The sequence below is a fragment of the Arachis ipaensis genome, chromosome B2 (assembly GCF_059453495.1).
Source record: "Arachis ipaensis isolate K30076 ecotype BB chromosome B2, ASM5945349v1, whole genome shotgun sequence".
NCBI lineage: Eukaryota > Viridiplantae > Streptophyta > Magnoliopsida > Fabales > Fabaceae > Arachis > Arachis ipaensis.
Window position 1 is genome coordinate 106,534,238 of NC_142437.1, and position 15,960 is coordinate 106,550,197.

Here is a 15,960-nt window from a genome sequence, read left to right on the forward strand (position 1 = left end):
AGATGGCTTGAGCAACATTTTTTTATTCTCCCATTAAAGCGTACTACTTAATAGCATCCTAAAAGTTAAGTGCACCTCTTGTTGCAACTTATCTGGAACCAATACTTACATCCCTGTCATCAATTTCACATTATATAAACAGCTTGTGTAAAGTTGGGTATTAGAAAAACTGATAGACTTAAATTTAAGTTGGTATCACAAGTGATAAACTAAAACCATATAATGAGTTAGATTTAATAGAAAGCAATAAGCAGAAAATTTAACTAAAACCTTTACGAGCATCGTGCATTGAAATGTTGTTTTGGGAAAAGTATGTGCAGAAATTTTTTTTAAAAAATGATCCCGAGGTTAGAAGGAAAACATATAATTTTAGATCTAGGCCACAAATTAAATTTTATCTTTCTTAGCCTACACTTACAACTTCAACTTAAATTGACAAGTGACAATACTCCTTGATAATCATACTCTCTGGAATTTTCGTTTTCCAAGTGACTTCAAATTTTTCTGAAAATAAGATATGAGCATTAGTTTTACACAGAATCAGCAGAGAAAATGAACAAAATAAGTACAAAAACATAGAGAAAGTAAAAGCGGAGAGAACTAATGTGTAATTGAATATGAAGTTTCAACAATTACATACTTCTTTATAGTATAGGCGAGTGTGAGCATATTATATAAGGTGGCAAAATGAATAAATGTACTTTTACATTTTTAATGACAGCAGAAAAGACTTTCTACAAGTTGATCATTTCAGCAGCAGTTAATTTGAAGTTCAAAATAATATCAGCACTCCCAAGATAAACTTAAAGGTAGTAACATAAAATATAGGAGTCAAATAAAAATGCAAATATCAACCAAGTCCTTAAAGTGCAATTTTGCTTTAAAAACTCTATCAAATTTAGCCTGCAACATAACATGGACGAAATAAATTTTATACTTTAAAATAATGTTCGTAGATACTTAGACAATTAGCACTTACATTGTTATCGCCACCATGAACAGTGAAATTTGCATATGCTACCATATCGTCAGCACAAACAATACCTTCAGCTTGTTGATCTGCATATACGAGATAAACTGCTATCTTCTTCACTGTGAATCCTAACCCCGCAACAACAACAATCTGCACTTTGTCACCAGCTTCAAGGTTTGATGTTACCTTCTGCCACTCCTCATCTTTAAGTGAAGCCAGTGTATCTCCATCATAGACATAAGGGGTGGTTTTTGTGTGATTTATGATAAACAGATTTTTGACAATATGGGCTTCTGACGGTACATTTTTTGGGGAAGAAGAATAGACTATACACAACAACACTGTCTTTAACCTACGCCCATTCACTTGAGGGACATGGAAAGTTACAGAAGAATCTTCGCTACTGTATGCTAACCAATCAGGATTCTTGTTGCCAGGAAGCAAACAATCTCCAGGTACTCTGGGACTAAATTTCTGCACAATCAAAAAAACATACTTTAGAATTGGAATGTAAATGTAAGGTGTAAATCTCAAACAGTTAATGTTTGAATCAAGTGAATAGGTTGACAATAGAGACAAACCTGAAAAATATTCTCTCTAAGTACCTCTGTGACAGAACAACTCATTCCCATTTGGATTAAAATTAAATTCAAGGAAATTTCATCTTCAATAATGTCATGTTTGCTGCAACAACCAGCTAATGATGAGGTACTCCTTTTTGAGACATTTGATGCACTTGATGTTACTATCATTTCATTGCAGTTTGTGACTTTAAAAGTATCATCAGAAGCTACATCTGCTATTTGAAGTTGTGAGCCACACTCCAGCCCAACATTCTGAACCTGTGGAAGCCCTCTGATGATGGATGATAGGCCTTGAGAATTTCTATTTGGAACTATTAAGGAAACAATATTTGACTTGGGGTGAGAAATTATTTGTTGGAGAGGTCCATGACCAAATGATTGAAGGAAACACATTGCGCGATAATCCTTCAAAGTCGCACAAAGAAATAAACACAATGCTCTTTAATCTTAGTAGTGCATGAGGCACTTGTGTTATGGCAGTTTTATCTGCCATCAAAGTTGCCAATGATTCCATCTGTTCTATGTCTTCCTCTAGCTTATCAATCAATGAACATCCTGAGAGAATGAGAGTTTTGAGAGATCTCAACTTGTAGATGCTTCTTGGAAGTACACGAAGCCTTGAACACCCTTTCAAATTGATTAGAAGAACTTGCTTGAGATGTTCAATGGTATGAGAAACCGACGTCAACTATGGGCAACATTTGAGTATTAACTTTTCAAGATTGGGCATATTTGAAAAGTCAGGAGTTTGTGTCAAGTGTTGAGAATGACTAAGATTGAGAATTTTTAGATTCTTCATCATCTGCAAGAATTTTAAGGAGATGAATTCAAGAACTAAAAAAAAAAAACTAGATTTGAATATATGAAAATTCACTTGAATTGTTTTTAGAAATTTGTTAATAGGTATATACTTTTTTTTATAAGAATTTCATTAATATGAGAAAACAGAAATACAGAAAAGGTGGGGGAATAGAGTTCCCATATAAAAAAACAAAACACAACACAAACACCTATAAAAATGCAAAGCTCTCCAATCTTTCAACATGTCTAAAAAGATCACGAGCTTTGTTTTTCTCACTTTTTCTTGAAGTTTTCTTTGTTTGAAGTTTGCTATGTTCAACCACAAAAGTAAATAAAACTCAGAATTTATACCTGACCCTTCTTCCATACTAGGTTGAGTTTGCTATATTTGAAGTCAATGGCAACTAAATTTCCCAGATAAAAGTTTGCAGTTGTATATTCTGGAGGACATTCATGCCAGCACAACCATCGAAGATCTGTTGAAAGATATTTAAAGTCTCCAACAAGTTGCACATTCGCAAACTGAAGCAATCTGAGTCTCTTCATCTCCTTAAATGCTTCTGTCTTTAAGTGGGTTGGATTCAGTGACTTTGGCAGGTTCAAAGCAAGTCCCTCAATAGCTTTTGTTCCCTATAAATTATAGGAACCAAAAAGTAAAATTGGATTAAGGGTAGCTAAAAGAGCACTAAAAAATTGAAAAAAAAAGTCAAATAACTAAAACTCCAATCAGGTAGAATCATAAAAATTCAAGAGAATAGAATATAATTGAAGTTCCTCTCCCTTGTTTGAAAATATAATTGAAAAGGATGAAACAAAAGTTTTCACAATATATCATTGTTGTTGTATGAATTTGAAAACATACTTGAAATTCTTACCATGTCTTTTGATAATACATTAAGCACTTCATCTGGATTCCACAACCTACTACGTTCCTCAGGTTTCATTGGCAAACTCTCGCGAATAATTTCTCTTCCCATGTCTCGCAGCAAACCATGCATGCCAAGTTTTCCCTTAGTGTCCACAGTAATAAGGCATCGTTCCATAAGAATATTTATTCCAATGTCAGCTGAATGCCCGCAGCCATTTAATATATCAGTTACATCATTTTTGTCCATTCCAATAAAGAAAAATGCTACATCAAGAAATATTTCTCTATCCCTATCATCACTTAGACCATCAAAACTTATTTTAAGCTTCTTCTGTACATAGTTGTTTGGAATAGTTTTGAGTTTATTCAAAACACTCCTCCATTCACATACTTTCCTATTAAACAGATGTGACCCAATTACCTCAAGAGCCAGTGGCAATCTCTCACAATATGAAACAACTTCATTAGCAAGTGAAGCAAACTCTTCTTTTGGACATGGTTCTTTGAATGCATGCCAGCTAAAAAGTTCCATGGATTCTTTGTCATTTAACTCTTTCATACTATATAACTTATCAACTCTAAGACAACGAAGAAGATGTTCATCTCTTGTTGTGATGATTATTGTGCTCCCAGGACAGAACCATTTATGACTTGCAGCTAAAGAATTTAGCTGCTCCAATTTGTCCACATCATCAAGTACAACAAGTATCCTTTTCTGGCCAAGTCTTCTCTCTAATATTGATTTTCCAGATTCAGTGTTTTCAATCTTTATTTTCGTTGTCTTGTAGATAGCAGAAAGAAGTTGTTGTTGTAAATGAAGAATTCCATTATCTTGATCCCAAACTTCTCTTATATTTAGGAGGAAACACCGACCTTCAAACCCACGGAAAATTTTATTATAAACCGCTTTGGCAATGGTTGTTTTACCACTCCCTCCCATGCCCCATATACCAAGTAGTAGAGGATTTTCTTGTTGCTGGTCTTTTAATAGTTGAATCACCTCTTCAACACGAGATTCAATTCCTACGGGATGATTAGCAACGAACAATTCCTTCATTTCCAGCATATGAGTAACTTGTTCAACAATGTTCTTAATATCCTTACTTTCATTCCTGCACCGTAGGCACTAGAGATTATACACACAGTAAGAGAAGATTTACAACTTTCTCAAGGTGTTTTAGTTTCATTGTAAGTATAATGTTGCTTAAAGAAAATAAACACACGCAAGTTAGACAAAATTAAGTTGAATTGTATCAGTAAGAATTTCATATGCTTTTATATCGGAAGAAATTTTAAAGAAAAAGAATCTTAGTATGCAATTCTTAAATTTAGAATTTGTCCAAACTTTATATATTTAAACACCTGTAGATAGAATAGAGAGATTCCTGCAAAATATGAAGGATATTAATTAATTTACTTGGATTTTCGGATGACAAGCCCTGCAATGCACCCAACTTCACGGAGTGCTTTCCTCCAACTCTGCTCCTTGCCTCTTATTTTGTCCGGGTATCTTCTCATAAGATTATCAAAAGCTTGTCCAAACTTACCAGTCTGATTTCGCACTTCCGAGGGATCTATATGGTAGAATACTGGCAGCACCTTTTGAGTTTTATTTTTACAAAATATCATGATGTCTTCCAACTCTTGCAAACACCATCTTGAAAATGCATAATTTGGTGACAAAATAATGATATAAGTTTTAGACTCTCCAATTGCTTTCAGAAGCGAGATTGAGAGATTTTCCCCTCTTGCTAGCCCGTTTTCGTCCTTGAAAACATAGATACCAGCATTTTCAAGAGATGCATAAAGATGTGAGATGAACTTTGAGCGAGTTTCTTTGCCTCGAAAGCTCAAGAATACATCATATGGCCTTTGCTGCATAAGTTTTTAAATGTTAAAATAAAACACACTGAACTAACTTTTGGACAAGTATTAAATCTATGCAGCATACACTATAAACTGAATTAAAAGTTTTTTATTCCCTAGTAGGATACATTCACCTTAAGTAAAAGTTTTTTAACAATTTATTATATTAAAAAGTTTATTTTTATTGTTAATGAATTTATTTTGGTAAAACGGGTGGCTGATTAGTGGCTGATTTTCAGTATGCACATTACATAATTATTAAAAATAGGGTGGAGAGGAGTGAAATTTCAGGATTAAGGGATTTGCAATTGTTTTTCTTTTTGTTATGTTCCAAAAAGAGTTTCAAAAACAAATGGCAACTATGAATCAATTTATGTGCTCATAAACCATAACATCGTACAAACCTGAGGCTCAATGGATGATTCCTTCATATACATTTCTCTTCCGATTTCTTGTAGCAAACGATTCATGCAAAGCTTGTCCTCATCAAACCACACAAGACTATGCTCTTCAAGTCCTTTAATTGCTATTGTTGCGGCATAATGTCCAGCTTCTTGTAATATCTGACTTATATCATTTCGATTCATTCCAATAAAGAGATGTCTCAAATAAGCTAGTTCAAGGAATATTTTCTTTTCTTCAGATCCAACAGAATCTATGTTTTCTTTTAAAACCTGCCATACATCTTGAAAGGGGAATCTTTTGAAGCTGTCCAATATATTCTCCCACTCTTCTATACTTTTTTCAGATACAGCAGAGCCAACACACACAAGAGCCAGTGGCAGTCCATCAGAATATTCAATTGCATAATTAATAAGACCAGAAAAACTTCTTTCAGGAGTGGCTTTGTTAAATGCGCTCCAACTAAAAAGCTCAACACATTCGTTGTAGTCCATTTCTTTCACTCTATATATATGATTAACTCCAATCGCATGAGGTCGATCATGTTTAGTCCTTGTCGTGATGATTATTATACTCCCTGGACCAAAGCCTTCACGAGTTACTGGCAAAACCTCCAGCTCTCTTTCACTTCTCACATTATCAAGGATAAGAAGTACCTTTAAGCAACGAACTCCTTCCCACCATAACTTTCTTGTTGAGTCAAAGTTATGCGCTTTTCTTTTAACTTGGTCTCTAAAAAACAAAAGAAGCTCCCTCCTTAGATAATCCTCCTCCCTATCCTGGATGTCTGGGACAAATTTCTTCACCTCGAAATTGTGGCTAATTTGATTGTAGAGGGCTTTGGCAATTGTAGTTTTACCTATTCCCGCCATTCCCCATATTGCTATTATGAGGACACCATCTGCTTTCTGATTGTTTAAGAGTTGAATCAAATCTTGCACACGAGAGTCTACTCCCACCGGATGCTTTGCAATGAATAATTTCTTTGAATCTATCAAGGATGTAACATGTCCAACTATATGGCTCATAACTTTTCTGTTATTACTGAAAAAATATAAATATAAAGCATAATCATTAACCAATAATACAAATTATTAAGGATAGGGGAATGTTAGAAGACCGTGAGAATTTATTGTTTTGGCCATTAGTTAGCTATCAATGTTTAAAATTATAAGATAAAACTAGACATTTTAATTTTTAATAAAAAATTGTTTTAAAAATTTTTAAAAATTATTTTTATTAGACAAATTAATTTTTGTGTCATTTTAAAAAAAATAATTTATCTTAAATCATAGTTTTTGAGAATATAATTATCTTATAATAAAATTTATTAACAACTTATTTGTCCAATACACCCAATTGGGTTATCCGAAAACGACAGCAAGCTTCTAGAAGCAAAAGGGGATCAAGGCTTCTACGTATACCATGACATTATGCCAAAATGGCTCAAATTGGTCAATACAGTGCGTGTGAAAATTATTACCCACACATTACTCCAGTCTATCTTATATCGTTCATATTGATTTATCTTGATATAAAATTTTAACCTTTTTCCCTTTTCTTTCTGTTTTCAAGTTATAGTTATTATTTAAGAGAGCTTATTTTCAAACCGAAACCAATCATTTCAATCACTTTGATCTAGTGGCGAGGACTTTGAATAATCTGCAGGCACCAAGTCGTAGATCAAAAGTTTCAAATCTCTCCGTCATCATTTAAACGGGGATTTATGATTGGTGAAAACCATAGCAATTTTCTAATTCATCTAGAAGCTCGATGAGCAGAATGACCTCTATAATAATTGCACAAAACTCCATTCCTATTCACTCCTCACACTCAAAACCATAATCGCAATCCCTTCACTTTAACCTTCTTTCTTACTTCTAAATTAAACTCAACAATTTATCTGCGAAATTAAACAATTTTTGCTTAACATGGGTAGTGAAGAGTGTAATTTGCACATATTCTTCTTTCCTTTCTTAGCTCATGGCCACATGATTCCCACCGTTGACTTTGGTTTACCTCAAGGTAGTATCCGCGTCAAAACCGTCGAGTTTCGCCCAGTTGACTTTGGTTTACCTGAAGGTTGCGATAACGTTGACTTTATTCGTTCATCGGATAAGATTCCTCTGTTCTTTGAGGCCACTAGGTTTCTACAAGAACCATTTGAGCGGTTATTGATTCAGCGTAATCCTGATTGTGTTGTCTCTGATATGTTCTATCCATGGACTACTGATTCTGCTGCTAAGTTTGGGATTCCTAGGATTATGTTTCATGGAACTAATTTCTTCTTCATGTGTGTTAGTGAATCTACCAGACTCTATGAGCCTCACAAGAATGTTTCTTCCGATTCGGAATACTTTGTCATTCCTAATCTACCGGATGAGATTAAAATGACAAGGATGCAGATGCCGCCTTTCGCTTTGCACAACGAAGGAAAAGGCACGCACCCCATCGCCAAATTGTCGAAGGAAGCAATCGAATCAGATAAGAAGAGCTATGGAACAATGGTTAATAGTTTCTACGAACTGGAGAAAGATTATGCAGATCATTTCAGGAATGTTCTTGGAAGAAAAGCATGGCATATTGGACCTTTGTTTCTTATAAACAAGGACGACACTCAAGACAAAGCTCAAAGAAGAAAAGATGCATCTATTGATGAAAATGAGTGTTTGAAGTGGCTTGACACAAAGAAGCCCAATTCAATTGTTTATGTTTGCTTTGGAAGCATTGCGAATTTTCCGGATTCTCAGCTAAGAGACATTGCTATTGGTCTCGAGGTGTCGGGGCAACATTTCATTTGGGTAGTGAAGAAAAGCAAGGAAGATGGAGATGAGTGGCTACCGGAGGGGTTTGAGAAGAGAATGGAAGGAAAGGGACTAATCATAAGAGGTTGGGCGCCACAAGTGTTGATTCTTGAGCACCAAGCAATCGGAGCCTTTGTTACTCATTGTGGTTGGAATTCGACTTTAGAAGCAGTGACTGCTGGGGTGCCAATGGTAACTTGGCCTATTGCGGCAGAGCAGTTTTACAATGAGAAATTGGTGACTGAGATTCTTAAAATCGGAGTGCCCATTGGCGCGAAAAAATGGTTGAGATTGATAGGGGATACGGTTAAATGGGAGGCAGTGGAGAAAGGTGTGAAGAAAATAATGGTAGGAGAAGAAGCAGAGGAAATGAGGAATAAGGCTAAAGTGTTGTCTCAGTTGGCTAAGAGCGCTGTGGAAAAGGGAGGATCATCGTACTCTGATTTAGATGCACTCGCCACTCATTGTGGAGTTGGCTTCACACAAGCAATGATTTCCCATATTTTAAAAATAGATTACTCGTTTTAATTTAGCAACTTCAGTTGTAATTTTAAATCACAAGGGTATTTTCTTGCCAATAAGTTATAGCTCAAATGATATATAATACCATATATATATATATATATATATACATATTAGTTTAAAAAAATCATATTTTTATGATGAAGTAATGTCATTTTTATTTATTATTTCAACAACCATGTAAAAGGGATCTGTAAATCCCACTCCCCCGAGATTGTGTTTATAAGTGAAACAAAGAACCAATCTCGACAAGTGGAAGCAAAACTTCGGGTATGCGGCTACAAAAACTGGCATATTGTTAACCCGGCAGGAGTGGCAGGAGGACTTGTGCTAGCTTGGAAGGACAGCATCAGTGTTCAAATTATTAGCAGTGGAGAATTTTTTGTGGCAGCCGAAATTAAGGAAGTCGGAAGCAGTGAGGTATGGCCGTTCATTGGTGTCCATTTGAGTTGTTCAGAACAAATTCGATCCTTACAGTTTGAGGAGCTTATAACAATGAGCCAACACATGGAAGGAAAAGTGGTAATAGCAGGCGATTTTAATGCTATAACAAGCCAAGCGGAAAAGGAGGGTGGAGGCCAAAAATCAGCAACCACCATTGCAACATTCACTAATTTTATTGACAGTAACGAATTGGTGGATATTGGAATGGTGGGGCACCCTTTCACGTGGACAAATCGAAGACAAGGGGAGGATTTGGTGAAGGAGAGGCTTGACCGCTATTTAGTTGGGATGGAATGGAAGTTGAAGTTTCCGAATGCAGTGGTGCACAGGCTCACAGAGTCAGGCTCGGATCATGCTCCAATTTTGATGGAAACCGAACCTCAATCCTGGCATAGTAAAAGGCGGTTTAAATACCAGGAACGTTGGTGTGGAGAAGAGGATGTCAAGAGAATTGTCAGTGAAGTGTGGAGAATGGAAGTTGTAGGCTCGGCTATGTTCTCCTTGGCCCAAAAGTTGAAAGTTTGTAGACATAGACTAGTTCAATGGTAGAAAACTCACAAAGCAAACTCCCGGAAAGAAATTGAAGACCTTCAAGCTAAACTAGAGGAGTTGCGGGTGGCTGGAATCAATGGGGGAGAGGAGGTTACCAGTTTGGAAGAGAAGTTGGAGCTGGCATATTTGAAAGAAGAGAGCTATTGGCGAGAAAAATCTAGAATCAAGTGGCTAAAAGAAGGAGATCAGAACACTAGATTCTTTCACCAGAAATTTCAATCAAGGATGCGAAGGAACAGAATTTGGAGATTAGTGGGGAGGGACAATGAGATTGCATCGAAACCGGAGGATATTGCAAAGGTAGCTGAGCACTACTTTTGCGATATTTTTACTTCTTCTTGTTCGGCTGATCCGAATCCATACTTAGAGGATTTGGAGTCTAAGGTTACAGCTTCCATGAACCGTAGGCTCCAAAGGCCAGTAACTATGGACGAGGTCAAAAGAGCTACATTTAGTGTTCATGCTCAGAGTGCTCCTGGTGATGACGGGTTTACAGCTAAGTTTTTTCACTTTTTCTGGGATATAGTTGGAGGTGACATTTTTAAGGCAGTGAGAAGTTTCTTTCACAGTGGCAGAATTTTAAAAAGCTTCAATCATACTCAAATTTGTTTGATTCCAAAGGTGCCAGATGCCAGTGATATGACTCAGGTATGACCGATCAGTTTGTCTTCAGTTATGTATAAAATTATTTCTAAAGTTATGGTGCACCGATTACAATGTATTATGAATAAAATTATAAGTCCAAATCAGAGTGCGTTTCTCAAAAGAAGACTCATTTCAGATAATATTCTAATTGCCCACGAATGTATGCACTATTTGAAAAATAAGAGAAGTGGGGCAGAGCATGAGATGGCTATTAAACTAGACATGAGCAAGGCTTATGATAGGGTTGAATGGCATTTTTTATGGTATATTATGGATAAGCTGGGGTTTGATGCTAAATGGATTAACTGGACTAAGAAATTGGTAACGACTGTTTCTTACTCTGTTGTTGTGGAAGGTCAACCATTTGGCTATTTTAGGCCAAATAGGGGCATCCGACAGGGTGACCCCCTATCTCCATATCTCTTTCTTTTTTGTGCAGAAGGACTTTCCTTCTTGCTACACAAGGCAGAGCAAGACAGATTAATTCAAGGAGTTCAAGTTAATCGGAGATGCCAAACAATTAATCACCTTTTGTTTGCTGATGATTCAATCCTTTTTTGCAAGAGCGCACCTAATACAAGCCAAAGCATTCTAGAATTGCTAGAGACCTATGAGGGTTTTAGTGGGCAAAAAGTCAATTTGAATAAGTCGGCTATCTTTTTCAGTCACAACACTCCTCAGAACACAAGACTAGCAGTTGCTCAGACACTAAATATTGAACATATCGGAGCACAAGACAAATACCTGGGACTGCCATCTATAGTTCAAAAATCAAAGAAAGCAACCTTTGGAGCTATCAAGGATAAAGTTCAGAAGAGGATTATGGGTTGAAAAAGAAGTATATTGTCATCAGGTGGCAGGCACACGCTATTGAGAGCGGTGGGGGAGGCGATTCCTATTTATACACTCTCTTGTTTCAAGCTCCCGGACACGCTGTTGACTGAGATTCATAGCATGCTCTCGCAATTTTGGTGGGGTCAAAAAGGCGCAGAACGAAAAATGGTTTGGATTAAATGGGACACAATGACGAGACCAAAGAAAGATGGAGGGCTGGGGATCAAGGATCTAAGGGCGCAAAATTTGGCTTTATTGGGCAAGCAATGTTGGCGTCTAATGAAATACCCTAACTCTACTATATCAAGAATGCTCAAAGCTAAATATTTCAGATATACAGATTTCCTACATGCAGAGATAGGAAGCGTACCGTCATGGGGTTGGAGAAGTGTTCTTGAAGGGCGCAAGGTGATCGAGAAAGGCTTGTTATGGAAAATAGGCTCTGGCACTAATGTTCGCATCTTCCATGACCCCTGGCTCCCACCACCAGTGCCCCTTAATGTCCCTCAAAATGCACTCACAATCCCGCCAAATATGCAAGTGTATTACGTTAGTGCGTTACTAAATCCTGATAGAAGTTGGAATAAAAATCTGATTGAGTCGATTTTTTCAGTTGATATATGCAATAAAATTTTTTCAATCAAACCAACAGAGGAGGAGGATGAAGTTAATTGGTGCTGGACAAAATCTGGTATATATGAAGTTGGGTCAGGATACAAAATTGCTTATGGATTCTTTCATTCTCCTACTTCATTGAGGTCCCAGAACATACACAACAGAGTCTGGAATAGCATTTGGGAGTTGAAATTACCACATAAAATTAAGATTTTTCTATGGAAGAGTCTTCATGAAAAGCTTCCGGTGTTACAACAAGTTCACAGCCGGTTCGCATCCACTCCTGTCACTTGTCCAAGATGCATGTTGAAGGCTGAATCAATTTCTCATGCTTTGTTCCAATGCCCCCTGTCTTCAATAATATAGAGCCTAAGCTTAATAACCCCTGACCTATGGATGAGAGAAGAAGAAACTTTTTTCAATTGGTGGCAACGAGTCTTATCCTGGGCAGTGGCTCAATTCGACGGTAGACAAAAGACCCTCCTTATAGCGGCGTTGTGTTGGAGCACTTGGAAAGCGAGGAATCGGTGTGTTTTTGAGAAGGTAATAAGCCCAGCACCAGAGATAGTGAAAGAAGCTAGCAATTTAGTGCGTGAACTCGTGAACCATACCTGATAGATGCTACTTTTTCTTTACTCTTACTTTACTCTCCTTTAAGCTCTTAGTCTTTCAGTCACAGCTGATGATAAATGGGAATACCCAATTCTTTTGTACTTCCTTATGGAAACACTTTTATTTTATATTAATAAAATAATATTTATCTTTGGAAAAAAAAAAAACCATGTCATACAAATACTATGTCTTATCATCAATTATATTTTATTTTATATAATCAATTTGTTTATAAAAAAATATTTTTTTATTTTTTTTTGTTTGCATTCTATTTATATGTTTGCATATATTAATGTTATTTTCATTCTTTAGATGTTTGGGACATAAATTGATATTTTTTAATCTTTACTTAAAATATTTTTTTAATTTCCTACCATTTTTTACAGTAATGTGTTTTGCATTCATTAATCCTTGGAATTCTAATTTCCAACCTCTTGCGTTTTTTTTGTAAATAATTTAAAAAAATGAATGAATGAGAATGAAAAACATATAAAAATGTTATATTAAATTTAAGAAATTTTTGACAATTAATATAAGAGATTAAGAAATAAAGAGTAGTAAGAATCTTAATATGTATAAGTTGTAGAATTTGAATATTTGTAACTGAATTTTTTCATAATTATCATTATTATGGCATTTTTAATGTATATTTATTACATTTAATTAGTACTTGATGTTTCAATTGAATAATAATAGATAAAAGTTTTTTGTTTTAATTTTTTAAAAATATTTTACTAAATAGTGATTGGTTGATTTTAATCTTTTGCCAAATCATTAGAATTGCTGATGTGGCATACTGGCATCATTAGCAAAGAAAAGATGGCTTAAATTCATTGCGAAGAAAGTTAGTATCAGCTTTTATATATTATAAATAGATATGTTGTTGGATTACTAAATTAAAGATACTAGAATAAAGAAATGGAAAAGTATATGGAACCAAAAAGTTACCAGCCAAAAACTAAACAAAACCACATTAATTTATATTAATAATTAATTAATTTTAAATTTTTTAAATTCAAAATTTAAAATTTAATTAAAACCTAATTAAAACTATAAAAACCTTCCTCTTCTCTCTCATATTAACCTACTCACCTCCAACAATCACACACACAAATCCCTCTCTCTCAGGTTCTCTCTGCCTCCTCACTGGAACTCACTCCTCTGTAACGGAGTATGTGCTGCAAGGTGCCGGTTATCATCTCGTTCAAATCTCTACCGCAGAGCCTATAGAACTTGCTGCCAGCACTGCAACTGTGTGCCCTCGGGCACCGCCAGCAACCAAGAAAGAGATGCAGAAATTTAAATAAAAGAAAAATTTTTCTTTTTTTCGTTTCTTTTTTTTTTTAGCTGGACTAAACAAAAGAAGAAGTATAAGAGATGAAGGGAGGTGGACGGACAGAGGAGGGGGGCTCTCGGTTGGGGTCGGGATTTGGTTTCAGATGTGGTTTTGAAAGGATGAACGGGTAGTTTAAGAGAAGGGTGTTGACCGCAAATTACACACTTGATGTTAGTCAAAAGGAATTTTTAAATAATTACATAAATATAAAAAAAACATCCATTTAATATGAATAAAAACATCCTAATATTTAACAAAAGAAATATCCAGTTATAATTTAAAAAAAATTATGAAATTTTAAAGAAATAGAGACATTCACATTTGTAATACAAAAAAATTCGAAAAATATATAAAAGAACATCCATTTAGTATGAAAAAGAAACATTCTGATACTTAGCAGATATATATTAACTCATAGAAATTTTGAATTCACCCAAACGTATTTGGCTGGTTTTTGGCTAATTCCCTTTTGCTTCCCTAGCATTACTCTAAAGAAATTGATTTGATGGCTAAGCAATGGTCAAAATTAATAAATTTTGGAAAAAATGACAAATAGGTCATTAACCTTTTGATCAGCGGACATTTAAGTCCTCGAGAGTTTGAAAATACATTTAAGTCTCTGAGCTTTTCAAAACCCAGACATGATCCTTCATGTTCACTTGGGTCCGTGAGACCCAACCAAAAAATCAAACATAACTTTCGTTGTAATGATCTAGTTGATACGAATACATACGTGAGAGAGTTTTTAAAAATGGAACAAATTAGATCCAAAAATTAATGTGTACATATTTTAAAGAGGTTCAATGACTTAAATATATTTTTAAATTCTCAAAGACTTAAAAATTTATAGACCAAAAAGTCAAGAATCGATTTATCTTTTGATCTCAATTTTGATAGCCCCTACGAAAAATGTTAGGAAGCAACACTTTATTTTTAATTTTTTATTCAATTAGAATTTAGAATTTACTTTAAAATTAGTCAAATGTTGACAAAAAAAAATAATAAATTTTGTTAGTCGCTCGTTTTACTCGTTCTCTCTATCTTTGTTTTCTCTCCCAACTCTCTTCAAACCCTCTCACTCTCTGGTACCTTCACAAACATTGTTCAATATGCACATTTATCAGAGGAACATGATAAGAATTGAATGACAAAATCACGTTCCACTCTAGTCTCCAACAAGCCAAAGATACTCAAAAGGTCATGGCTCATCAAGAATAAAGATCAAAGCATCAAAAAACATGGGAGAATTTAATTACCAGATATCTGGAAGAAACCTGGGTAAAATGGAAGCAGCTTGTCGAAGGGCGGTCCCATAACTCAACATCCTGTTTTCATCCCTTGGGATTCCTTGCAGAGTTCGCGACAAAATCTCCCCAAAATGACCGCTCAGATTGCATACTTCGGAGGGATCCAAGCAATAGAACACGGGCACAACCTTCTGAACTTTCCTCCGATGACACTCCATTATTTTCACGAGTTCTTGCAAGTACAAGGTTGATTCAGCATAAGCTATTGTGAAAACTATGATAGAAACTCTGCATCGTTCGATTGCGTCAGATATATTAGTCTTGGGCTCGGTGCGGTCTGCTAAAACATGCAGTCCAACACCTTTGAGTGCATCATAGAGACCTGAAATAAAAGGATGAAGGAACTGCAATCCGGAACTAATGTACACATCATATATGAATTGGGGTTCCTGGTTTTGGGAAGACATAGCAGCGACTGGTTAAAAGTGATGCTCTGACTCAAATCATATACAAGCTGAGGCTTAGGAGGCTTATGGAGGAGGCTGGAAGATCTTTTGTCAGTTCGTAGGAAGTTAGAGAAGAAGTAAACAGACTTCATACCTTCTTTGTGAAGCAAATCAAGTCAATGTCACGGTTGGGGGTTGGGGGTTGGGGGTTGGGAATGCGATGCTGCCTCTATAACACATTAATATTAGGATAATTTACTTATATAAAATAAATGAAAAAAAATTTACTCAAATATAACAATTAAGAATTAGTTATTTGTTTGTCCTATTATTATTTTATATAATTAGTAGAACTCCTTTCATATTTTAAGATTAACACATAAACTGTGGTATGTTTCAATAATCAATA

At 35.4% G+C, this 15,960-nt stretch overlaps 1 protein-coding gene and 1 non-coding gene across 2 annotated transcripts; one reads left to right on the forward strand and one right to left on the reverse strand.

Moving 5' to 3' along the window:
- Positions 1 to 24: 24 nt before the first annotated feature.
- On the reverse strand, positions 25 to 15,731 carry LOC107627613 (disease resistance protein RPP2A). Its single transcript, XR_015904833.1, has 8 exons — positions 15,115 to 15,731; positions 5,497 to 6,538; positions 4,644 to 5,101; positions 3,234 to 4,338; positions 2,710 to 2,988; positions 1,555 to 2,359; positions 980 to 1,447; positions 25 to 504 (listed from the first exon to the last, which is right to left on the reverse strand). It is a non-coding gene; the product is annotated as a disease resistance protein RPP2A (transcript).
- LOC107625685 (putative UDP-glucosyl transferase 73B6) lies at positions 7,142 to 8,929 on the forward strand. Its single transcript, XM_016328378.3, has one exon. It carries the CDS (start codon positions 7,426 to 7,428, stop codon positions 8,824 to 8,826), a length of 1,401 nt encoding a protein of 466 aa, XP_016183864.1. The 5' UTR covers positions 7,142 to 7,425; the 3' UTR covers positions 8,827 to 8,929.
- Positions 15,732 to 15,960: the final 229 nt, after the last annotated feature.

Excerpts from the sequence above, each read along its gene's own strand:
- LOC107625685 (XM_016328378.3), top strand. The coding sequence starts at position 7,426 with ATGGGTAGTGAAGAGTGTAATTTGCACATATTCTTCTTTCCTTTCTTA.